General features: G+C 47.8%; 1 protein-coding gene across 1 annotated transcript in view; it reads left to right on the top strand.

Moving 5' to 3' along the window:
• Positions 1–26,274, top strand: part of CFAP299 (cilia and flagella associated protein 299) — a 437,840-nt gene that overhangs the window by 332,636 nt on the left and 78,930 nt on the right. The window contains exon 4 of the mRNA XM_060247141.1: positions 8,975–9,117. Coding sequence (XP_060103124.1) covers positions 8,975–9,117 — 143 coding nt within the window. The remainder of the gene's footprint in view (positions 1–8,974; positions 9,118–26,274) is intronic.

The following is a 26,274-nucleotide window of genomic DNA, read 5'->3' as shown; positions in this document are numbered from 1 at the left end:
ATACACGTCTCATAGGGTTGCTAATCTCCAGGTGGCAACTGGGGATCTCCAGCTATTACAGTTGAGCTTCAGACAACCAAGATCAGTTCCCCTGGAGAAAATGCCTGCTTTGAAGGGTGGACTCCATGACATTATGCTCTGCTGAGGTCCCTACCGTTATGTGTGAGAGTCAATGTTGCCATCAACGGTGCTCCTGCCTGGCTCATTGGAGCCTGAAAGACTGAGCTTGGGAACAATGGGCAATAGGATCCAAATCCAGACTGCCCTGCTCCAATCACAGGCCCCCTGCTGGTTTGAATGACCCAATAACGTGCTAGCGTGGGAACCCAGTGTTGTATATAGTTGGCCCAGCAGGCCCCATTCTCCAGTCTTGTTAGTGCAACCAACCACCATGCTGTACTCAATGAAGAGCTTGTTATCACTACCACCTCGCCTCTTCAGTGCCTAAGAACCCACTATATTATACTACCCTCCCCAGCTCCCCCCCACACACACACACAAAAATCCCCAAGTATTTCCCAACCCAGAGCTGACATCACTAATGCACAGAGTAATACTGTGGCCTGGGTTTTTCTTTGTTGTCGGCATCAGCTCTCTAAAGCCTATTCCGTATCGACTTTCCCCCCCTGGAGGCCAAGGTGGGTCTTTGCGTGACTCGTTGGGTGTGTGCAGTGTTGAATAAAATGGCCTCCCTCTATTGTGAAATGGATTGTGACTCCGGCTCTCTCTTTTTAAAAGTTTGGATTGAGGCCATTTGTTCCCCAGACTTTGCATGGATATTCAAATTTCCGGAACCATTTACATTTGAAGAGCTCAGCTGCAGCTCCAACTCACCTGCACCTTTTGTTGTTAAATTACTGATCGCCTGCTTCGCACAATGCTTTTCCAGGCACAGATACATGTGGCAAAAATGGTTTATACGATTATGCAGATCAGGCCCATGGTGCATTTGGCGTGGGCCATTGCCTCGTGGATGCTGTGTGCACGCAAGAGGCAAACTGCAGTTGGTCTTGGCAAAATGGACTTGCGTCAAGTTGCGTCCCTGTGAACTGATGAACTCCCAAATGTCCTATGCAGCCTTGATCAGGTCTTGCAAATTGGTGGGGGGGGGGGGAGGTTGACTTCTTTGATAGTGTCAATCCTTCTCATGTTGGGTCTTCCTCTTTTCCTGCTGTCTTCAACTTTTCCAGTTTGGTGTAGTGGTTAAGTGTGCGGAGTCTTGCCTGAGAGAACTGGGTTTGATTCCCCACTCCTCCACTTGCAGCTGCTGGCATGGCCTTGGGTCAGCCATAGCTCTGGCAGAGGTTGTCCTTGAAAGGGCAGCTGCTGTGAGAGCCCTCTCCAGCCCCACCCACCTGACAGGGTGTCTGTTGTGGGCGGAGAAGATATAGTAGATTGTAAGCCGCTCTTAGTCTCTGATTCAGAGAGAAGGGCGGGGTATAAATCTGCAGTCTTCTTCTTCAGTCTCTGTTTCCTATTAATGAGCCATAATAAGTTTGCGGAGTCTTACCTGAGAGAACCGGGTTTGATTCCCCACTCCTCCACTTGCAGCTGCTGGAACGGCCTTGGGTCAGCCATAGCTCTGGCAGAGGTTGTCCTTGAAAGGGCAGCTGCTGTGAGAGCCCTCTCAGCCCCACCCACCTCACAGGGTGCCTAATAGGCAAACCCCACTCACTCCAGTTTTTGACCCCAAATCTCCAGGAATTTCCAGCCTGGAGTTTGCAATCCTAGGCCCTGGCCCACAGCGTGAGAATCACTGATGTAAGAAAATCATTGTAAGAAAAAGAGCCTCAAAAAGAAAAGGGGGGGGGGGGAAGCTGTTGTGCAAGATCATATCTGTGATAAAAAAAAAACCTAGGTGGAAAGCGAGGAATATGAACAGGTCAGCCGTAAGAATGGGATTTTAAAAATCTTGTTTTTTCTGATCCCGCAACAATACTTCTGATTAGTGGCCGCATCGGAAGCATATCTCTGCTAACAACCGCTGTGTCAGCAACTCCACGTTCGGGCCAGAAGAAAGGGGAATGGCTGCAGGAAAGCAGCATCACGCACCATGACATCATCCTGTCCCTGCAGGGATTCAAAAGCCCCAGAAAGAATGGCTGGGTTGGATCCGAGGACAGCCAGCCCCCGTTCCAGCATCCTGTTTCCGAGAGCAGCCAGCCAAGAGCCTCGGGGAAGCTCATGAGCAAGCAGGATGGGAATTGCCACCTCCGAGAACGAGTCCCCGGCATCTGGCACTCAGCGGGGCATTCAACACATGACACACTTGATCTTAGCCAAAAGGCCGAGAAGCGGTGCAGGATCAGACAGGTGGCCAGCGCGTCATGAGTGGCTCACGAATGCTCCATGCAGGGCTTTTTTTTGTAGCAGGAACTCCTTTGCATATTAGACCACTTCCCCCCCCCCCCGATGTAGCCAATCCTCCTGTAGGCCCTGAACTAAGAGCCCTGTAAGCTCTTGGAGGATTGGCTACATCAGGGGTGTGTGGCCTAATATGCAAAGGAGCTCCTGCTTCAAAAAAGGCCCTGGGCCGTACACCCCCTGTTGTAGCCAGTCCTCCAAGAGCTTACAAGAGGCCCTGCACTAAGAGCCCTGTTAGATGGATTGGCTACATCAGGGGTGTGTGGCCTAACATGCAAAGGAGTTCCTGTTACACAAAAGCCTCTTTCTATGTTAGCCTTTGATGTTGCTGCAATAGTCTTTGGGTGTTTTGGTCAAAGCCAGCTGATGGTGCAGTCCTAAACAGGTTTACTCAGAATCTGATTCAACGGGGCTTACTCCCCAGAAAGCATTTCTTAGCATTGCTCTGTAACACTGAGGCCCCCCACCCCATCCCTGTTTTGTAACTAGGACTGCCAACTGCCTGGAGGGGGAAGTGCCCTGCCATTTAAGAGAGGCTTAATGGGCTGTGCTTTACCAGGTAATGCTCAGGCTGCCAATTCCCTCTTGAGGAATTCCTGGAAATTGGAGGGGGTGGAGCCCGAGGAGGGTGGGGTTTGGGGAGGGGAGGGGAGGGACTTCAGTGGAGCATAATGCCACAGAGTCCATCTTCCAGAGCAGCCGTTTTCTCCAGGGGAACTGTCTGCCAGAGAGCAGTTGTAATGCCAGTAGATCTCCAGACTCCCACCTGGAGCTTGGCAATGCTAGGTGATGCCATTTACCTCCCTGCCTTGAAAATCTTAAGCAGCCCATTTCTACAGAGAGCCAGTCTGGTGTAGTGGTTAAGTGTGTGGACGCTTATCTGGGAGAACCGGGTTTGATTCCCCACTCCTCCACCTGCAACTGCTGGAACGGCCTTGGGTCAGCCATAGCTCTGGCAGAGGTTGTCCTTGAAAGGGCAGCTGCTGTGAGAGCCCTCTCCAGCCCCACCCACCTCACAGGGTGTCTGTTGTGGGGGAGGAAGGTAAAGGAGAGTGTGAGCCGCTCTGAGACTCTTCGGAGTGGAGGGCGGGATATAAATCCAATATCATCTTCTACATGTGAATCATTTATTAAAGAGACAAGACGCTTCTTTCCTGGCCTGTTGTCAGCTTCATTGGTCTTGTACTGTAAAGTTTTGCTTTTGCTAGCATGGCTTGTAACGGGTGGCTAAACTTGCTTAACATAAGAGCCGCATAGAATAAATGTGAGACGTCTGAGAGCCACAAGACAAGGAAGGAAGGAAAATAGAGGGAGGGAGAGGTGGAAAGAAAACAACTTTTTAAAATGCATTCTACAAAGTGCTGGCTGGCTTGGCTTGGAGGAGTGATTTAAAGAGAAATGCTGGCAGACAGGGCAGTGGGGGCTTCGAGAGCCACGACATATGTGTGAAAGAGCCACATGTGGCTCCCGAGTCACAGTCTCGGCTCCCCTGGCTTGCAAGGAAGTTTGGCCGCTGTCCTAATAATGCTATCTTGAGAGTATGCCCCGTTGAATAAAATGGATCTTGCTTCAGAGTAGACTTGTTTAGGGCTGCTCTCTCAATGCCTTTACTCAGGTACCACCGTCAGGTTTGCCAACAAGAAGGAGAAAGCAAGTTGGATTAGCACTGCAAACATCCAGAAAAGACAATCGTGCTAGGAAAAGCTGAAGGCAGCAGGAAGAGAGGAAGGCTTGACACAAGATGGATCGCGTCCATCGAGGAATCTGCGCCCCCCCCCCCCCGCTGACTCAGAAAGAAAGTAGAGCCCAGTGGCACCTTGAAGACCAACAAAGGTACGCTGGTCTTAAAGGTGCCACTTCAAGGTGTGAGCTTTCATACTATCCTCAGATAGAGGAGATATCTGAGGAAGTGTGCATGCAGACGAAAGCTCATACCTTGAATAAAGCTTTCTCGATCTTAAAGTAGAACTAGGTGATTGCCTAGGGCGCCACCCTTCAGGGGGCACTGAATTGGGCATCCCCCATGTGACTCAGTGATATTATCAGTGCGGGGGGGGGGCAGAATGCCAGAAGTTAGCCTTGCCTAGGGTACCAGACAGTCTAGGGCCGGCCCTGCTTAAAGGCACCACTGGACTCAACGTTTGTTTTACTGCTTCAGACCAACACAGCTGGCCACCCGGATCCATCAGAAAGAAAGTGTTTGAGGGACTCAAACCCCTCGCTCTCGGTTGGCAACCCATGGGAACCTGCATCCATTCCACTTCCGCTCAGCTCTTGCGTATTCCGACATTCACCTACCACCCATGTTGCTAAGACTGTAATTTTATTGTGGAACCCAAGGCAGGCATGACTTTGGAAAACGCTCTGTGTGGATTACACATCCCATCCCAACACTTGCAGCCACTCCCTGAGGATTATCACATGAAACCCATACTTACTGTTCTTTAATTATTTTAGCACAGAACACGTTTATCTCATCTTGATTTTTTTGGGAAAAAAAATAGATATGAACCATCTTCTCTAAGGCAGAAAGGTGTGGTAAAATTAAAAAAGGATAGAACATCTTAAGAAAAAAACCCATCCAGCATGCTTGTAAGTTTTATGAATGAAAGCGTTATAAGTGCTTCTAAGTGAATTTTGAAAGGGGGGCGGGGGGAAGAACAACGAAGATGAATGCTGGCAGGTGATACAGGATCAAAAGCGAAAGGAGAGTCTTTGTACCTTTATCACAGGAATTTCTTTTTTTCTCAGATATTTTTGATTGGGTGTTTGAAGTTAAAAAAAAAATAGAGAAAGAGAAAAGAGACCTAGAGACATCCGGGGCTGCTTCCATGTAGAACTATGTAGTTTTGTAGTTTTTCACAGGGCAGGTCTGTGTGAAAATGACAACTTCAGGAAATTAATTTTGCAATCAGATGGAAATGGAAAGATGTCCTTTATGTTGCATACCATAGATAAGATGGAACGCCTGTTGTCAGCTTTTAAACACCGGAGCAGTCCATATAGTTAAAGGTGTTTATTTTTAAATGGTTAGTTATGCGGTTTTATAATAAAAAAGAGCTATTGTGAACCAATTTTTACTACATGTTTGCTACGAGCTGTTCCTATTTTTAGTTCTTCACAGTTGCAGTTGATGGAGTCTTTGCTATTTAGGGGGCATATTTCTCTGGTTGCAATAGAAACTCTTTTATCGCAGGCTTTACTCTTAGGAAGCTCAGCCCGGTTAGGGAAGAAGAGGCATTGTTGAGGCATCTAATTCTGAACTGGGCCCGAGAGGACAGATTTTTTCACAACAGGGCCGGGGCCAGGAAGATGTTTCTACCAATCAGGGGCAGGGCTTTTTTTGTAGCAGGAACTCCTTTGCATATTAGGCCACACCCCTCTGGAACGGAAAGGAGGGGGAGAAGCCTCCTCCAGTGCTGTCTTATGAGAATGCTCAGATGCCCGGCCACTTCAAGAAGAAGAAGACTGCAGATTTATACCCCGCCCTTCTCTCTGAATCAGAGACTCAGCAGCTCTGATTCTGATACAATCTCCTATATCTTCTCCCCCCCCCCACAACAGATCCCCTTTGAGGTGGGCGGGGCTGGAGAGGGCTCTCACAGCAGCTGCCCTTTCAAGGACAACCTCTGCCAGAGCTATGGCTGACCCAAGGCCATTCCAGCAGGTGCAAGTGGAGGAGTGGGGAATCAAACCCGGTTCTCCCAGATAAGCGTCCACACACTTAACCACTACACCAAACTGGCTCTCCTACCTTCAGAGCAGGTAGGGCTGATCCTAGGGGGGGTTCCTCTGAGCGTGCACGGGGAGGGGGGCAGAGCATGGCGCTGCGCTGCACTGTGCAAGGGAAGGGAGGGGGTGGGTGGCAGGGGGAGAGAGAAAATTAGACATTTGCCTTGGATAATGGGAGGGGGGAGCCCAATTCGGTGCGCCCCCTCTCCCGGCGCCATAGGCAAATGCCTAATTTGCCTAGTAGGGTGAGCCGGCCCTGTCCATAGTGAGTACACGGCAAGTTAGATTACACTCCACACTTTTCTAATTGACTTCACCTTAGGACAAGGAAAAGGTTAAGAGGAGATCAGATCTTCTTCCAAGATTAGAGACCACACCGACAGAGAACGCACCATCCATTGGCTCTGATTCCCTTTGCTGTATTTCCTGTGCCTTGATCTGCAGGAAAAGGATACAGACAGCAGAGCTCTTTGCAAAACAAAGCAGCAGACGGCTGATGCAAAAGAACTGGTTAAGCGATTGGCAAGAGTTCCTTAGCCTTTGGCTGAGCACGTGCAGTGGACAGTTTTAATGTTTAAAGGTCTAGATTGGTGTCACTCTGATCTGGATAGCCCAAGCTGGCTCTATCTTGTTAGATCTCAGACGCTAAACAGGGTCAGCCCAGAACCTTGGATTAGCAACCGCCAAAAGAAGTCTTGGGTTGCTACACAGAGACAAGCAATGGCAAACCACCTCTATTCATCTCTTGTCTTGAAAACCCATTTAGGTCACCATAAGTTGGCTGCAACTTGATGGCAAAAAAAAAGAAATTGTGTTGGGAAATGTGCTGTAAATCAGGGACTTTGGGTCACCGTTCAGTTGACTGAGGGCAATAAATGTATGCAAAGTGGTCTGCTGGCAACTCTCCCACACATGATGCCACTGGAGTCACCTGTTGTGTGAACCACAGTGCTTAGCACATGGAGAGTAGGAATTGGGTTCAAGTCTTTTCCATAAATTCACAGTGTAGTCTCTCTTTTTTTAATCAAAACAACAAAATAATATAGGAAAAGAACTCTGGTTCTTTTGCACTGCTATTAAAATTATATGTGTAGAAATATATTAAGCTTCTGCAGGGGTAGAATTCTAGCAGGAGCTCTTTTGCATATTAGGCCACACACCCCTGATGGAGCCAATTCTCCAAGAACTTATAAGGCTCTTTTTTCTAAGCTCTTGGGGGATTGGCTACATCAGGGGGTGGGGCCTAATATGCAAAGGAGCTCCTGCTAGAATTCCACCCCTGACCTTCTGTGACAATGATTTTTTGGAACTATATCATGCTCTGCCATATAATTTGGCAATGGATACCATCTTGCTATCACTTTGTTTTGATATTGATCAGCTGGTGACTTCCATTTAGCCACTAACGTTAATCAAGCAGTGGATATTAAAACTGATACCAATTTTATCGATATCAGCTTTTTGTTTGTTTAATTTAGGGTCTATTTCTCTGTTTGAAAGTAGATTTTCAGGTTAAAAGTCTATGGCATATCCTGGTATATGGTTGGGCTGCTGAAATACATTACACCAGAAAAATTGTATTTTGGTGCAAGTCCACCAGCAACAGACATCAGCCGGACTACTGCACTCCTTTCTAAATAATGATTTATAAACTTTTATTAATTTTATTTAAAGTGATTGGTGGGAGATACCAGCACACAGTGTGGTCTTGAACAATCGTTTCTCAGTTTGGTTGTTGTAATAAAGCACAAAAGAGCATAAAAGAGCCCAGCTAGAGCAGACCAGTGGTCCTTCTAGTCCAGCATTCCGTCTCACACTGCGGTCAATCAGATCCTCTGGAGGTCCAGCAATACAGCATAGAGGCCAAGGTTGATGTTGGTTCCTGGAACTGCTATTCAGAGATTTCTTGTCTCTGAATGTGGTTCCCCTTAGTCACCATGATAGACCTGTTTTCCATAAGATTCGAAAGATTCTGAAGCACTTTGCCAATGAAGACTGCAGTACAGACCTGTTTCCATAAGATTCGAAAGATTCTGAAGCTCTTTGCCAATGAAGACTGCAGTACTGCAGTACAGACCTGTTTCCATAAGATTCGAAAGATTCTGAAGCTCTTTGCCAATGAAGACTGCAGTACTGCAGTACAGACCTGTTTCCATAAGATTCGAAAGATTCTGAAGCTCTTTGCCAATGAAAACTGCAGTACTGCAGTACAGACCTGTTTCCATAAGATTCGAAAGATTCTGAAGCTCTTTGCCAATGAAGACTGCAGTACTGCAGTACAGACCTGTTTCCATAAGATTCGAAAGATTCTGAAGCTCTTTGCCAATGAAGACTGCAGTACTAGGCACTCTTACAGTGGAGAAGAAGAAGACTGCAGATTTATACCCCGCCCTTCCCCCTGAATCAGAGACTCAGAGCGACTTCCAATCTCCTATACCTCCTCCCCCCACAACAGACACCCTGTGAGGTGGGTGGGGCTGAGAGAGCTCTCCCAGAAGCTACCCTTTCAAGGACAACCTCTGCCAGAGCTATGGCTGACCCAAGGCCATTCCAGCAGCTGCAAGTGGAGGAGTGGGGAATCAAGCCAAGTTCTCCCAGATAAGAGTCCGCACACTTAACCACGACACCAGACTGGCTTTCTATATGGAGTAAACCATATTGACCCCAGTGGGACTTTCATCAGAGAAATGAAGACTAGGATCCTGGCTGAATAACTGCAGGTGTGCAAGAAATGTGACGGTGGCGTAAGACACTGGCTGGACTGACAGTGGCCTGAATCTTGCTCCACTGACCTTGTGAACAGCAGCGCCTGTTTTCCTTTCTTCTTGTGTGGGTTCTTTCTTACTCATGTGGTTCTCCTTTTCTCATCTCTCCCTAGTCAATCATCTTCATTCGGGATCGCAACGCCCGTGGTCATGAGGTCTCTGCGTATATCGACTATGCACACCGGCTGAAGGTGGACGACTTCGAAGTTTATTTCGCCGGCAAGAAGAAGCTTTTCCCCAGACGCTCAGATCTGAGGTTTATTTTTTTTTAATATTTCTTTCTCTCAGTGAAATTTAGGCAATTAGATGGTACGATCATGTGCAGAGTTGCTCTAGTCCAAGGGTGGCCTAACTGCAGCTCGAGAGCCAAATGTGGCTCTTCCACATAGATTGTGTGGCTCTCGAAGCCCCCACTGCTTGGAGAAGGCATTTGTCTCTTTAAATCACTTTGCCAAGTCAAGCCAGCCAGTGGCAGCTTGGAGAATGCATTTAAAGTTGCTTTCTTTTCACTTCTCCCTCCCCCCCTCCCCATCTGTTTTCCTTCCTTCTTTCCTTCCTTCCTTCCCTCCCATCCCCTCCCCCCCTCCTATCCCTCTCAAACATCTGATGTTCACATCTTGCGGCTCTCAAACATCTGACATGTATTCTATGTGGCTTTTACTTTAAGCAAGTTTGGCCACCCCTGCTCTAAGCCAAGCCCACTGATTTCAGGCGACTGGAGAAACTCTGCATAGGACTGAACTGAGAGTTCCCTCTGGCGTTTATGGAAAGGCTACGTCAAGGATCTTCATCTCAGCTAGAAATGAGAGTGCCCCTAGTCTTCTGGGCAATGGCCATTGATTTCAGTGGGGTTCTGCAAATTTTAATTCAATCCAGTCATCTTAATAAGGTGGTGTGTGTGTGCCCACTGGCACGCTGGCAAATGTTATGCCCTCAGAACCTCTGCGAGATCTCTATCCCCCCCACCCCTCAATCGGTTCCCATCATTTAGTTTAGCACAGCAGGTTTCTCAGAAATCAGATGATCGCATCGGAAGCTCAGCTGCAGTACTGAGCGCAAGAGGAAGCGAAACTGGGGAAAGCTTTACAGTTCCCACTGAGAAGGAACATTTGCAAGGCCTTTGCATGTCTCTCCTTCAGGCAGAATGAAAACAGCATGTATACAAAGCAGCACTTCGCGATTAGCACTGGAAGCAAAAGGCTGTGCCAGGGAAGCCAAACAAAATCTTTGTGGAACAGTTCATTAAAACGGAATGCCTGGGATCTGAAAGCCGAGGCAGTTTCTCTTCTGGATCTTGCAAGGGGCAACCCATGGCATGGCGCAAGGATATGGGGATGAGATAGAGGCATGTTGGGTGCGCAGAGTGGACAAGATGATGATTCTGTGTCCATCAAGGCCTTCGTGTTCCTGAATCGGTGCAAGTATCAGATTGCAATGCGTGGCTTGAGGAGCAGAAAACGTCAGGGAGATCTGAGGCCTTTTTCGTATATATGGTATATAGCTTAATTCAGGACTTTTCTTGTAGCAGGAGCTCCTTTGCATATTAGGCCACACACGTCTGATGTAGCCAATCCTCCTGTAAGAAAAGCCCTGTAAGCTCTTGGAGGATTGGCTACATTGGGGGTGTGGCCTAATATGCAAAGGAGTTCCTGCTACAAAAAAAGTCCTGGCTTAATTTCTTTTCAGTTGCTTACTCAACGTTTTATGGTCTGTAGCTGTGTATGCGTAAGCGACTCCACCCAAAAGCGTTGTGTTTGAAGGTAGTAGGGCATTCTCTTGTGTTTTCTCTGTGATGGCCGCTTCAGATGTGTGCAATATACTATTCCCGAGCTTGGTGTCTGAATGGATAGTGATTTCCTTATGAGGATTCATCTTTCGGACCCTCGCGCCCAAGTGAATCTTAACCCACGTCATCAGAAGCCAATGCAAGACAAAAGGCTTTGTAACAAGCAGGGCCGGCATGTGGGAGTCGGTGACCTAGGCAATTGCCTAGGGCACCAGCTTCCAGCAGGGGCAGGGGGCGGATGCCCCTGTCCCCATTTGCACCGTCCCTGAGACTCCAACTGGGCTCTGAGGGGTCGGAGGAGCTCTCCCGGCCCCTCAGCACCCAGGAAGAACGGTGCTTCCCATCCTCAGTGCCCGGTGAGCTCATGCACAAAGCACGTGCAGGATAACTTTCCCCCGGCAGGGGGGGGGGCGGCATTGGGGTTCTATCTCAGGCAGCAGAACCCCCCACACCGGCTCTGGTAACAACTTCCTAAAGTGGCTTGGGCTCCATACTTGTTGAGTCTTTTCGGAAAGGGTATTGGACACTTTAGGGGTAGGCCCCCAATAATGTTTCTGTGCTCTATGAAGATTTTGTATTTGGTAAATCTAATACAGGCATCTCCAACGTGGTGCCCTTGGATGGCACGGCACTTTGCCAATACCTTTCCTGGACCCTGCCAAGTGTTTTTTTTAAAAGTGGGTGGGACCGGGGGGGGGCTTTTGCCCAGCAAGGCTTCCGATTGGTTGTTGGTGATTTGATGGGCTTGCAGATTTTTTTAAAAAAATGTTGCTATGTCAGACTTACAAATGTATTATCCACAACAGGGCTTTTTTTGGTAGAAAAAGCCCAGCAGGAACTCGTTTGCATATTAGGCCACACCCTCTGATGGCACCATTGTTTCACACAGGGCTTTTTAGTAGAAAAAAACCAGCGGAAACTCATTTGTATATTAAGCCACACCCCTGTCATCCCAGAACTGCATTCCTGTGTGTTCCTGCTCAAAAATAAGCCCTGATCTACAGGCTCAAAAATGGTTGGGGACCCCTGATCTAATGTATTATGAAAGGATGTAACTGAGGAGTGGCTTTCATAAGGTGTTTAAGCCCATTAAGCCTTCATAGGCTAAAACCAACACCTTACATAGAAGCCAAAAGGGGGAAAAAAGCCAATGCAAACAGTGGAGCACTGATGTAAAATACTTTCGTCAGTCTCTCATGAAGAGGTGGACCAGCATGTGCTGCACCTTGGCTGCTAACAGACGGGCATTTGGGGGTGGATGGGATGCGCCCTGGTTTGGGTCGGCTCAAAAAGAGCGACTCAAACGTTCCAGCGCGAGGCGGCCCCATCCCGTCCGCGATGCAGCTTGGCGCAATCAGATAGGAAAGCACCTCGGAAGCCTGACCACTCTTTATTCCCCCCCCCCCCCCAACAAGTTACACACTCATGCACTCAAGCACAGGGCAGTTTTTAAGGCGGGGGGGGGGGAAGCCGGAAGCTGCTTGGGGCAGCTTGGCAGTTTCACACGTCAAGGCGCCTCGCTTGCTCCTTTCGTTTCCAGGTTGGCGTACGGCTTAAACATTTGCTACCACTTCCATAGTAGTAGCTCTTTGAGCCGCTCTCCAGAGGCTGGAGGACCAGGTGAGTACAGGATGGGGACGGGCGGCAGATATTGCTGTTCGGAGGGATTTTTCTGACCGATTTCAGAGGCATCTCTGAGTCAGCCCAAAGTGCCGGTCTTTAAGCAGCCCATGCAAGGCTTTCAAAGAATTATGGGTAGGTTTACATGGGATGCATTGCAGTGGTTTCGTGCTGAAGATATGACAGCAGGGACAACAGCTATCAGATTCAGCATCAGCCCTGCCCAGCTGGTAGAAGCCGCCCTGAGCCTGCTTCGGCGGGGGAGGGCGGGGTACAAATAAAATTTATTATTATTATTATTATTATTATTATTATTATTATTATTATTATTATTATTATTATTATTATTATTATTATTATTATTATTATTATTATATTAGAGGAGTCCTCTCTAGTGTTGTCACCACCAAAGCTTGTTGCAAGACTGTCTGAAGGATAAGGATCTTTACATTTGGATTCAAGGAAACAGCAAGAGTGAGTTACTTTCCCTTCTGTTCCTTGCATACACCAAGGAATATAGCTGGTACATTACAGGAGAAGAGGACCAGAGGGAGGGGCTTTGGCACCATGGAAGAACCTCTGCTTTGCATGCAGAAGGTCCCAGCTTCGATCCCCAGCATTTCTAGTTAAAAGGACCAGGCACAGGGGTAGAATTCTATCAGGAGCTCCTTTGCATATTAGACCAGACACCCCTGATGTAGCCAATCCTCCAAGAGCTTACATAAAGAGCCTTGTGAGGTCTTGGAAGACTGGCTGCATCAGGGGTGTGTGGCCTAATATGCAAAGGAGGTCCTGCTAGAATTCCGCCCCGACCAGGCAGAAGGTGATGTGAGGACCTCAGCCTGAGACCTGGAGAGCCGTGTCCATCTGAGTAGAGGATACTGACCTTGATGGGCTGGTGGCCTGAATCAGTATCAGGCAGCTTCCCTTGTATTCACAGCTGCGTGATTAGAACTTTTTCTCCACTTGCCACTAGCAAGGGGATCTGCCAGGCCCCTGTTCCCTGCAGTCCCTGAACCTACCTGGCTGACGTTCCCGATGGGAATCCTACCACGTTCCTCTAGTTGAGCAACATCTGTCAAGCTGGATAGTTTGTTCCGTGCTGCCGTCTGTGCGGTTGCCCGCTTTCTGCTCCCACCCCTTGAGTGGGAATGGCTCAAGGCAGTTAGACGCACAACTTCTTATCTTTCCATCTTCTGTTTCGGCAGACGGTGGTGGGGCTCAACATGACTTGCCTTTCGACTTTAATTGCTTCTGGTTGTTGTCGTGAGATTAAAGAGAAACCCCAGCACAGAATCGAACATCCTGAGCCTCCTCTCTTGGATTTGGAAGGGGTTCACTTTCACGACTTGCTGGCCAAGTGCTTGCTTAGACCCATTTCTTCTTATTTAGTCTGTCGAGTCGAATCTTCCCAGGTTTTTTTCCCCCTATTAAAACACAATGACTAACATAGTCATTGAGGGACAGACAATATTTCATGTGTGATTTAACTACACCGGTTGGCCTCTTTGGGAATAGTTATCAGAATACCCAGCTCAGCTAGATGTAACAGAAGCGAACCAGAGAGCCAGTTTGGTGTAGTGGTTAAGTGTGCGGATTCTTATCTGGGAAAACCAGGTTTGATTCCCCCACTCCTCCGCTTGCAGCTGCTGGAATGGCCTTGGGTCAGCCCTAGCTCTCCAAGAGCTGTCCTTGAAAGGGCAGCTTCCGAGAGAGCTCTCTCAGCCCCACCTACCTCACAGGGTGTTTGTTGTGAGGGAAGAAGATAAAGGAGATTGTGAGCCGCTCTGAGACTCTGGGATTCAGAGTGGAGGGCGGGATATAAATCCAATATCATCTTCTTCTTCCTCTAAAAGAAGTTAGTAGCCACTGCCAGACCTGTCCTTCATGAATCTGTTTAATCCCCATGTAAAGGTCTCTTTGCCTGTGGCCATCACTACAGGCTCTGGCAGCAAACGCCAGCTTTAATCACTCGTTGAGTAAAGAAGTATTTTTTTACTCCCCACCAGCTTGCCAAATGAAAGCTTTCATTGAGTGTTCTGACCTTAATTCTAAGTGCCAGTTTGGTGTAGTGGTTAAGTGCGCGGACTCTTATCTGGGAGAACCGGGTTTGATTCCCCGCTCCTCCACTTGCACCTGCTGGCATGGCCTTGGATCAGCCATAGCTCTCGCAGAGGTTGTCCTTGAAAGGGCAGTTACTGTGAGAGCTCTCTCAGCCCCACCCACCTCACAGGGTGTCTGTTGTGGGGGAGGAAGGGAAAGGAGATTGTGAGCCGCTCTGAGACTCTTTGGAGTGGGGGGCGGGATATAAATCCAATATCTTCATCTACCTCACAGGGTGTCTGTTGTGGCGGGGGGGAAGGTAAAGGAGATTGTGAGCTGCTCTGAGACTCTTCGGAGTGGAGGGCGGGATATAAATCCAATATCTTCATCTACCTCTCCGGGTGTCTGTTGTGGGGGGGGGGAAGGTAAAGGAGATTGTGAGCCGCTCTGAGACTCTTCGGAGTGGAGGGCGGAATATAAATCCAATATCTTCATCTACCTCTCCGGGTGTCTGTTGTGGGGGGGGGGAAGGTAAAGGAGGTTGTGAGCCGCTCTGAGACTCTTCGGAGTGGAGGGCGGGATATAAATCCAATATCTTCATCTACCTCTCCGGGTGTCTGTTGTGGGGGGGGGGGAAGGTAAAGGAGATTGTGAGCCGCTCTGAGACTCTTCGGAGTGGAGGGCGGGATATAAATCCAATATCTTCTATCTTCTAAGTGTAGTTTTGTATAACAGCATAAGGATAAGCAAAAAAAAAATTGGATCAATAGATGTTCACTGTACTCTATTTTACTGGATTCTTCCCCCCCCCCTCCCTTATTAAACAGCTATTTTTATTCAGACATCTGATATTATTTTCACATGATTGGCCTCAGTTGGCTCGCTGCTCATCCCAGTGAAGACTACACCTTGGCTTTGCAGTATAATTTTAGACAGTTCTGGTGTTTGTGGTTTTCCCATGCGGTGCTTTAGCTATCCGGAACCCACCCCGACCTCTTCCTGGCATTGCCACATTCCTTGGTAAACAGAGCCCTTTGTATTCAGTTAAACCTTTATTTTCATTTGCTCTGGGTAAAAATGGTTCAGATAAGTAGACTTGCTTACGGGCAAGCAATTGGACAGCAGCAAAAGATGGTCTTTAATTGTGGTTGTATCCCAAAAAAAGCTGAAGTGCAAAGTTGTTTACTGACAGCTCTAATGTTTGTTTGGGTGTCTTTGCAGGGAATTTCCACTGCGTGTGGACTGGGGCATGTGTGATAGTAAATGATCAATTCTTGAATGGCTATTCTAAAGAAAGCGCAATTTCTTAAAAATCTCCAAATGGCTTAGTGACAGCAGGTTAAGTCAACAGTTATTAAGGTAAAGGGCACTTGCTATGTTGGGAACATGAGGATGAAATTGGTTTCTTTCCTGGAACACTACTCAGAATTAAACTCCCATCGCTCAATCCAAAATGGTGGAAATGGCTTCTAGCGACATCGCTGCTCCCCCTCTTAATTACATTCCTCTGGCAAAGCATTTCCTTCTAACCACGTCACAATGGCCGCCCTTTGATTTCATGGGGTGCCTTTCTTCCCTTATGGCTGTGGAGTGGTGTAGGATATGTAACTGACAGGCTACAATGAGAGTGGTCCAGTTCCATGTTCTTGGGAGCTCTTGTGTCCTTTGGATAGCGGTTTGGAGGCTGATACCTCCTTTGCCACCCAAGATGACCTTATGAATAGGCCCATTTACCAGCAAGAGCTTCATACCTATGGAACACATCTACTCAGAGTCAGCATTATGTGTTGCCCATTTGGAATCAGTTACATGGGGTGCCAGTTTGTTTAAAAGGTAAAGGTAGTCCCCTGTGCAAGCACCAGTCGTTTCCGACTCTGGGGTGACGTTGCTTTCACAACGTTTTAATGGCAGACTTTTTTATGGGGTGGTTTGCCATTGCCTTCCCCAGTCATCTACGCTTTCCCCCCAGCAAGCTGGGTACTCATTTTACCTTTCCCAGTCATCTATGCTTTCCCCCCAGCAAACCGGGTACTCATTTTACCTTTCCCAGTTGTCTACACTTTCCCCCCAGCAAGCTGGGTACTCATTTTAGCTTCCCCAGTCGTCTACACTTTCCCTCCAGCAAGGTGGGTACTCGTTTTACCGACCTTGGAAGGATGGAAGGCTGAGTCAACCTCGAGCCGGCTACCTGAAACCAGCTTCCGCTGGGATCAAACTCAGGTCGTGAGCAGAGAGTTCAGCCTGCAGTACTTCTGCTTCACCACTCTGCACCACGGGGCTCTTGCCAGTTTGTTACCAAGTTCAATTTAAGGCACTGGTTATGAGATTTAAAGCACTCCATGACCTGGGACCCACAGATATGAAGAGCTGTCTCCTTCTGTATGTCCCTGTGCCCCAGGAAACCAACTGTTAGTTACCCACCACTCAGGATGCCCCATCCGGCCCTTGCATTTTCCATCGTGACCCCAGCAGTGGGGAATGGGCTTCCTCCCTAGAGATCTTCAGCAGGCCTGCCAGTTTAGGGGAGGGACGGTGGCTCAGTGGTAGCAGAAGCAGAAGGTCCCAGGTTCAATCCCTGGCATCTCCAAAAAAGGGTCCAGGCAAATAGGTGTGAAAAACCTCAGCTTGAGACCCTGGAGAGCCGCTGCCAGTCTGAGAAGACAATACTGACTGTGATGGACCGAGGGTCTGATTTGGTATAAGGCAGCTTCATATGTTCATATGTTTGCCAGAGCTTCAGGAGGAGGTGTGACTTGGCAGGCATCTTTCCGAGGGGGAAGGGGGAGATATTTGGGGTTTGCTATCTTATTGTTGGCTTTAGACTGAAAGTGTTTTTAAGTATTATTATAAGATGCCTTGAACCGTGAAGAAAGGTGGGATATACATGTTTTAAGAAATAAAAGTAATAAATTGCAAATGTTGCAAACCTTTGGAAAGAACTTGAAGGTCTGTAGCAGGGGAGGCATATTTATTTATTTAACCGTTTATTCAACCATTTAGAGCCAGCCTTCCCCTTTGCAGCTCAAGGCAGTTTGCAACTGGTTCCATTAAAACAATGAACATAAAATAAATCTTTCCTAAAACACGGCATGGAAAATCCCAGGCATGCTTTTCAAGTCCCACTGCATGTCCTCACAAACAGTATATCTGTGTGTAGCACTTCCTACAAATCTCCAAAGAAGGGGATGGGTTTCTTACGTTCCTTTTTCAGTTCAGAGCTGGAAAGATTCTTACCAATTTCTCACTAGTGTTGCTCAACCCTCAGGCTTCTGTTCCTCCCCCCCCCTCCCCCTGGGCACAAGCAAGCAATTTCTCACCAGTTGCTTCACAGGCACATTTTAACACATGGCTCCCTCCAGTTCCCTTTGCAGCTTCATAATCCTTAAAAGACAACATCACAAAGCTGCAAGGGGAATTGGAGGGAGCCCCATATCAAAATGCACCTACACACACACACACATATATATATATATATATATTAGACCTTATTATATTATAATATTTTGAAATTCAACATCAAAAAAACTAAGATCATGGCATCCGGCCTCATCACACCGTGGCAAATAGAAGGGGAAGACATGGAAGTAGTGACAGACTTCACATTTCTGGGATCCAGGATCACTGCGGATGGTGACTGTAGCCATGAAATTAAAAGACATTTGCTCCTTGGGAGGACAGCTATGGCGAACCTGGGCAGTATAATAAAAAGTAGAGACATCACTCTGCCAACAAAAGTCCGTATGGTCAAAGTGATGGTATTCCCAGTAGTAATGTATGGCTGTGAGAGCTGGACCATAAGGAAGGCTGAGCAAAGAAGAATAGATGCTTTTGAGATGTGGTGCTGGAGAAGAATCTTGAGAGTCCCTTGGAAGATCAAATCAGTCAGTCCTAAGGGAAATCAACCCTGACTGTTCCCTCGAAGGTCAGATGCTGAAGCTGAAGCTCAAATACTTTGGCCACCAAATGAGAAGGGAGCACTCACTGGAGAAGATCCTGATGCTGGGAAAGAAAGAAGGCAAAAGAAGAAGGGGACGCTAAAAGATGAGATGGCTGGACAGTGTTACTGATGTAACAAACACAAATTTGAGCAGACTTCGGAGAATGGTGGAAGACAGGAGGGCCTGGCATGACTTTGTCCATGGGGTCGCAAGGAGTTGGACTCAACTGTGCGATTGAACAACAACAAAAATATTAGACTGCAGCCCATTTCTACAGATACAAAGAGAAAAGGGGGGCTACAGTCCACAGACATCTGTTGATAAAGTGCTACCAGTTTCTCGTTTGTTTGCTGCAGATGGCACTTCTCTTCAAAGTTCTTCATTATCCAGATAGGCAGTATGATCCTGAAAACGCTTCCCTTGGAGTAAGCCCCGCTGAATAGACCTGAGTGGGATGCCTCAGAACAAACTCATTTATGCAGTAGCTCACAAAGTAAAAAAATGGTTTGCAAGACTCCACAGCTTAGAGGGAGTATTGGTTGCCAGCTCTGGGTGGGAAAATATCTGGAGATTTGTGAGGCGGCAGTGGTTGGGGGCTGAAGCCTTACGGCAGGTGCGGCATAGGGAGGGGAGGGACCTCAGCAGCGTACAATGCCCCATAGTCCAGCCTCCAAAGCAGCCATTTTCTCCAGGAGAGCTGATCTTGGTACTGCATAAATGAGTTTGCCCTAGGGCCATTTTTTCCTGAGCTAAGTCAAAAATGCGTGACCCGGAGGCAAAAAACCCCCTGTGAGCTAGCTCACACTAACTTAGCTTGGCGGGAACATTCTAGAGCATTCTCTAGCTGGGGCCTTCAAAACCTGGAAGTGGCTCTGCTCCAGCTGAGAGCTCTTCTCCAAATTCCCCTGGAGGAAGAGCCATTTAAGTTGGAGGCAGGGTACTTTGGCTGGAGGAGAGCTTCAGACGTTGCTGGGAGAAATGTTAGGATTCAGGCCCATGTGTTTCTCCAAGTTATTTGTTGCATTAGACTGTCGGTGCCTAACACAGGTTCAGAAATTTGACTCAGCGATTTCTGCTTCCTGCTTTCAGACTTGTGGCTGACTCAGACACATCTTTCAGGCTCTTGCTTGTGAGATGCCGCGCAATGGAGCTTTTAACCGCAAGCTTTGGAAATCTGTCCCATTGGGTAATTACTCTCGCTATTAGGTATTCCTGGCTTTCATATACGGTTACAGATTTCATCACACTTGATCTGAAAGTGTTCCTTCCTATCCTATGTGACCTGCTCTCAAGGTACTTCACAGGGCTGTGATTAAACCATCTCCTGACCTCCAATAAGCTGATTAGTCTGAACTTTTAAAGCTCTCAGGTGCATGTACAAAGAATCCAGGCACCACGGCACTTTATTATTATTATTATTATTATTATTATTATTACACCTACTAACCACAGCTACATTGAGACACTCTTTCATACAGAAGAGTCAATCTGGCCAACAAAACATCTATAAGAAGTAGGGTTGCCAGCCTCCTGGTGGCCCTACCTACTACAATATTGTTCTGGAAAAGTATCCTGATCCTGAGGACAGAGGATTGGCCTTGAACATGGGATATCAGGAGTCAACTTCTTGGAACATCCAGAACAGTCCCCTTGGGAAGGAAGGAAGGAAAGAGCCACAGCTTCCTTTGCCCAGTTCCCTGGGTCCCATGGGAGAAATACAAAGAGAGCATCTTTAAAACCAATGAGTGCTAATGTTTTAAGTTTTTTAAAATATATATTTGGGTTTGTCTATTCTTTATAAAATGTATATGTCTGCTACCCAATCTTAAATAGGTACACACATGACCCGGCCCGGCATGGCTCGGCCCAACCCAACATGGCCCAGCCCAACAAGGTCTCATTTATGTCAGGTCTGGTCCTCATAACAAATGAGTTTGACACCCCTGATCCAGAGCTTTTTTTGTAGCAAGAGCTCCTTTGCATATTAGGCCCCACCCCCATGATGTAGCCAATCCTCCAAGAGTTTCCAGTAGGCCCTGTACTAAGAGCCCTGTAAGCTCTTGAAGGATTGGCTACATCAGGGGTGTGTGACCTAATATGCAAAGGAGTTCCTGATACAAAAAAACAACAACCTGGGAACATCCAATGACTCACTGGATGGCCTGGAACAAGTCACCATCCTCAACACTTCATCAGTAAAAGAACGCTGTAGTAGTACCACTACCACAGGACCAGAGAAAGTGACATCAGTGACAATCAATGACATCGGCCTCCCCTGCATCAGCCACCCATGGCATTTTATGGTAACTGGAAGCGGCTGTTTTGACTCCATCTTGATTCACCGCCCGTCCTAGCATGGGATCTGTGGACTTAGCAGCTCATCAAATGCTGAACTATTGACTAGGAAGCCCAGATCGTGTGATCTTGTGCAACATTTTTGTCTAAATCCATATTCTCCCACATGAGCCATGAGATAGTAATAAGATTGAAACAGGGCGCTTTTTTTTGTAGCAGGAACTCCTTTGCATATTAGGCCACACACCCCTGATGTAGCCAATCCTCCGAGATCTCACAGAGCTCTTAGTACAAGGCCTGCTGTAAGCTCCAGGAATATTGGCTGCATCAGGAATGTGTGGCCTAATATGCAAAGGAGTTCCTGCTACAAAAAAGCCCTGGATTGAAGCGACGGGCTTGATTAATGATCCCCTCTCTCAGTCAAGTAGCCTGAATAGCCCAGTTTAGCCCAAACTCATGAGACCTTGGCTGCTAAGCAGGGTCAGCCCAGGTTATAGTACTTGGATGAGAAACCACCAAGGAAAACAAGGGTCACTATGAAGAGGGAGGCAATGGCAAACCACCTCATGTCTCTTGCATTGAAAAACCAGTGGTGTTGGGGTCATCATGAGTTGATTGCAACTCATCAGCCCATTCTTCTTCTCTCAATCACTGGGAATAGGAGAGCCAGTAGGATCGTTGAAGCCCACAACAACCAGGACTTCTAAGAAATTAAGTGGAACAGTAGTCCACTGCCCCGATTTCATTTTTGATGCCATTGAGAGGTGTTTTGCTGCAGAGGCAACTGAATATTCAGCCAAAAGAGGCACTTTCTAGTTGTCTACCAACCACTTTTAGCCAGTTTGGTGTAGTGGTTAAGATTGGTGGACTCTAATCTGGAGAGCCAGGTTTGATTCCCCACCTCCTCTATATAAAGCCAGATGGGTGATCTTGGGCTAGTCACAGTTTTCACACAGCGCTATCAGACCCACCTACTTTACAGGGTGCCTGTCGTGGGGAGAGGAAGGGAAGGAGATTATAAGCCGCTCCGAAATTCTGAGTGAAAGGTGAGATATAAATCCAACTCCTCCTCTTCTTCTTTTCCTGCTGGTTTCCAACTAGCATTCACTCTACTAAGCCTGGGGTCCTAAGGCAGGTAGGACTAGATGACCCTGGAGGTCCCTTCCAACTTTATGATTCTATCTCTTGTCAATGTTCTGCTTGTATTGTAGATCTGGTTATGCCTTTTGCCAACCACCATAAACATATTTGTCTTAAAATAATAATGACCTACAGAAATAAACCGCTTGACTGAGTTTTTAGAAAAGCCGTTCAAACTTCTTCTTCCAGTTAGCTTTTTACTTGGTATCCTGCCTGGTGAGATATTTTAAGAGGGTCTGACTCAGAAGAATTTCTTGCTGTTGTTTTAGAAACCGTTCTGAACTCCAGCTAGGGCTGCCAGCCTCCAGGTGGGACCTGGGGATCCCTGAAATGACAGCTTATCTCCAGACTGCAGAGATCAGTTTCCCTGGAGAAAAGGGATGCTTGGGAGAGTGGACACTAGGGCATTATATCCCGCTGAGGTCCCTGTGCACCCCAGGCTCCACCCCCAGATCAACAGCAACTTCCCAACCTGGAGTTGGCAAACCTTTCTCTCCATCCCCTGCCAGTGGCCAGGAAGGACCTGGGAACCCTAACTGATTTTACCCATCGATATTGCTCTATTGGAGTTTATATTTATTGATTACTGTTTGTAAGATGCCTTGCCAGGAGGAAAGATGGGATATAAAGCTCTTCTATGCCTAGAAATTACAAGACCCAACTCCTTTAAGGCTCTATTCTACTTGGAACCCAACTTTTTCTGTAGTGACCCTGGGTTTGTGGAGTGCTCCATAAAAACACTTCCCCACCCCTCTGCATGCTTTTTAGCATTGGTGGAGGCTCTTGCTGTTGCTATGTCCGGGGCTTTTATTGTAGCAGGAGCTCCTTTGCATATTAGGCAACACACCCCTGATGGAGCCAATCCTCCAAGAGCTTCCAGGCAGGGGTGGAATTCTAGCAGGAGTTCTTTTGCATATTAGGCCACACACCCCTGATGGAACCAATCCTCCAAGAGCTTATAGTAGGCCCTGTAAGAAGAGCCCTGTAAGCTCCAGGAGGATTGGTTGCATCAGGGTTGTGTGGCCTAACATGCAAATGACTTCCTGCTCCAAAAAAAGGCCCTTGTTATGTCCCTTCCCATTTGTGTTTTAGTTCATATTGTTTTCCTGTTCTAAATGGGTTGCTTTTATTTGTGCTTTGAAATAGTTGGAAACAGTCTAATGGGCAGTCCTCTGTTGAAAGGGCAGCCTTTAAAGAAATAGCTAACCCACACTCGGCTGTTAAAGCAAAGTCTGCTCGGCTGCCTGGGAAACCTCCCTCTGTAAGCTGCTCTGAGCTCCTCAGAAGGAGAGTGAGGTGGAAACACAATTAATAAATAACACACTGAGGGTTATAAAAAGACTTTTTAAATGTTCACATGAAATAAACAAGTATAATACTAGTCAGCTATCCCCGGCATTCATCTGAATTGTATTTGCAGTAATGTAACCCATTAAATTAGCAGAACGCAAACTCCTCTCCAGGGATTTTATCTGTAACGCCGCACAGCTTTGGCCCAGATGGGGGGGACGCGGGATGAATGATTGATTCCCATATTGCTGGTATCGACAGAGGGATGATTTCAGCAGCCCCTGCGCACTGGTTCCAGCAAAGCATGAAACCCCAGTGTTGTATTTGTTTCCTCGCATAGACATCCCTCCTGGTTTCAATTACAACTGTTCACGAATATGTTCAGAATTAGACTGCCGCAAAAGTCAGCAGCCTTCTCATGACCCAACAATGGTTCGCCATCCTTCACCACCCTCAGTGTTTGTTGCTATTGGCATAAAGTCACAACTGACCCTCCGGGATTTCAAGGCAAGAGACGTTTCAGAGGTGGTTTGCCATTGCCTGCCTCTGTGTCCCAACGCTGGTACTCTTTGGTGGTCTCTAGGGCTTTCTTTTGTAGCAGGAACTCCTTTGCATATTAGGCCACACACCCCGATGTAGCCAATCCTCCAAGGGCTTATGGGGCTTTTATTACAGGGCCTACTGTAAGCTCTTGGAGGGTTGGCTACATTGTGGGTGTGTGGTCTAATATGCAAAGGAGTTCCTGCTGCAAAAAAATCCCTGGTGGTCCCCCATCCAAATACTAGCCAGGGCAGACCCTGCTTAGCCTCTGAGATCTGATGAGACACTGGCTTCTCTTGCACCTCTTTCTTCTCCCGGAAGACAGAGCAGCCTGGCCGTGACTGGGAAGTGTTCTCATTTCCCAGTGCTTTCACCGTTGGGTCTGCTGCTGGACCCAGCTTCTCAGGTGAGGATTCAATTGATGCAGGGCCTGATTCATCCAATCCCTCCTTCTCTGAGGAGATGGCAGCTGGATGGCCCATGACACCAGGTTTGGAGGGCAGGTTCTATGGTATGCTGTAGAGTCTAGGAGAAACAGAAGTCTTGGAGTGACATCAATCCTATCCTGGATGAGCTCCCTCCATTTCACAAACTCCACCCCAAAATATTCGGGAGTTTCCCAAACCACAGTTGGCCACCCTGGATATGTGCATGAATGTGTTATGTGCCACTGGCTATCCACCAGGACCTCGGAGCTTATAGACTAGTTTGCCCGTTTTGCTTTGCTGTTTCCAGAGGTATGCTCAGGGGTGGAATTCTAGCAGGAGCTCCTTTGCATATTAGGTCACACCCTCTGATGTAGCCAATCCTCCAAGAGCTTACAAAAAAAAAGCCTTGTAAGCTCTTGGAGGATTGGCTACATCAGGGGTGTGTGTGTCCTAATATGCAAAGGAGCTCCTGCTAGAATTCCACCCCTGGGTATGCCCATTGTGTTAAGGGCTCTGTTTCTACTTGGAGAAGGGTTCAACTTCCACCCCTACAGAAGTCTCAGACTGGGAGGGGAGGGAATTGAATATCCCCCTCCCCAATCCACCTTCTCCTATCGAGACTTTTCGTTCGCACTCTCTGTGGAGGAAGAGGAGTCCTGAAAAGCTTGGGAATGGTCTGCAGTCCCTTGTGGCTAACTTAGAACACATAGATAACACAGAGCTGGAAGTTACCCCAAGGGCCATCTAGTCCAACCCCCTGCACAATGCAGGAAATTCACAGCTACCTCCTCCCCACCCCCACCCCACACACATACACACTCTCCCAGTGACCCTCGCTCTTCTCTAGCCTCTTCCTTGGCCTGACCTCATTGGGCTGCAGAGGCACAGCTTCAGTTCCTGGCTCACCAGGACTTGAAGACACAGCATCGTCAGCCCACCACCTGCCTCTGCGGCCCTGAGAAGAAGAAGAAGTAGTTGCGGATTTATACCCTGACCTTCTCTCTGAATCAGAGACTCAGAGAGGCTTACAATCTCCTTTATCTTCTCCCCCCACAACAGACACCCTGTGAGGTGGGTGGGGCTGGAGAGGGCTCTCACAGCAGCTGCCCTTTCAGGAACAACTCCTGCGAGAGCTATGGCTGACCCAAGGCCATTCCAGCAGATGCAAGTGGGAGTGGGGAATCCAACCCAGTTCTCCCAGATAAGAGAGCTCTGGCTGATCCAAGGCCATTCCAGCAGCTGCAAGTGGAGGAGTGGGGAATCAAACCCGGTTCTCCCAGATAAGAGTCCACACACTTAACCACTACACCAAACGGGCTCTCTATCTCCTGCCACACCCTATCTCCTGTCACTTTTGTGTTGGTTGCAGGGCTAGCACTGGAGCCCTGTCCATCTCCAACTCTGCACCGTGCTTCCTTTTGTAAGTGCCAAGTGGATGCTTAAGTCCTGCAAGCAACGATCCCATGATGAGTTTGAGCAAGTTTGAACGCCTCAAACGCCAACTCTGCAGCCTAAGTAGAATGTCTGGCCTGTGTTGCATGCAACCATCATCATCCATGGCGACTTATCACAGCGGTGGATGAACAGGAGCTTTCCATGGCGAACTCAGCCAGCTGAAGCTCTAGCAAAAGCAACCACTGAGGCTCCTCGTGAAGATTTCTCTCTCACCTTGTCGCCACCGACGCAGACTGCTTGGCTCTAATCTGACCGATTTCATCCGCAGCGCTGTAAAATATTTCCTCATACTTGGGTGAGGCTCCCACCAGCTACTGAAAGGATACAATATGGACCGAGCAGTTTACCTGCAGCCCAGAACACCACATGGCTCTTGGGACCTTGGAAGATGCATCATTGGAGAAGAAATCTCGTGTAACCCTTGGAGTGGAACTTTCTCAAATGCATTTGCAGGCCCCTGCGGTTTCTTGTTCTGATGGATTCCTTAATCGCAGACTTCTTGTCTGCTAATGATTATTTGCATTTGCAATCATATCACGGCATTCTGGAACCTGGGGCGGAGTGAGGCGGGGATGGTTTCTGTTGCTAGAGATAATGTATTACTATTTTGCTGATTATCGTGGGTGGCATTGTTTCGTCAGGGACCGGTCCTACCATTACGCAGGGTAAAGAAGTGCCTCAGGTGGCAGATTTAAGAGCAGAAAATTTGCCAGTTATTTCGTTGGTCAGCATTTTTCTACCACGATAGCAGATGCCATTCAGATTTTCCTGCTGGAGGCACCAAAATGTCTTGGTCCATCTGTAGAGATGGTGTCAAAATGCGGCGTTTTATTCAGAGGGTTTGGCTTCCTTTGCTGATTTACATCTGCTCTAATAGA

The sequence above is a fragment of the Heteronotia binoei genome, chromosome 9 (assembly GCF_032191835.1).
Source record: "Heteronotia binoei isolate CCM8104 ecotype False Entrance Well chromosome 9, APGP_CSIRO_Hbin_v1, whole genome shotgun sequence".
In the NCBI taxonomy this organism is placed as follows: domain Eukaryota; kingdom Metazoa; phylum Chordata; class Lepidosauria; order Squamata; family Gekkonidae; genus Heteronotia; species Heteronotia binoei.
This window is presented reverse-complemented; position numbering and strand designations above follow the sequence as displayed.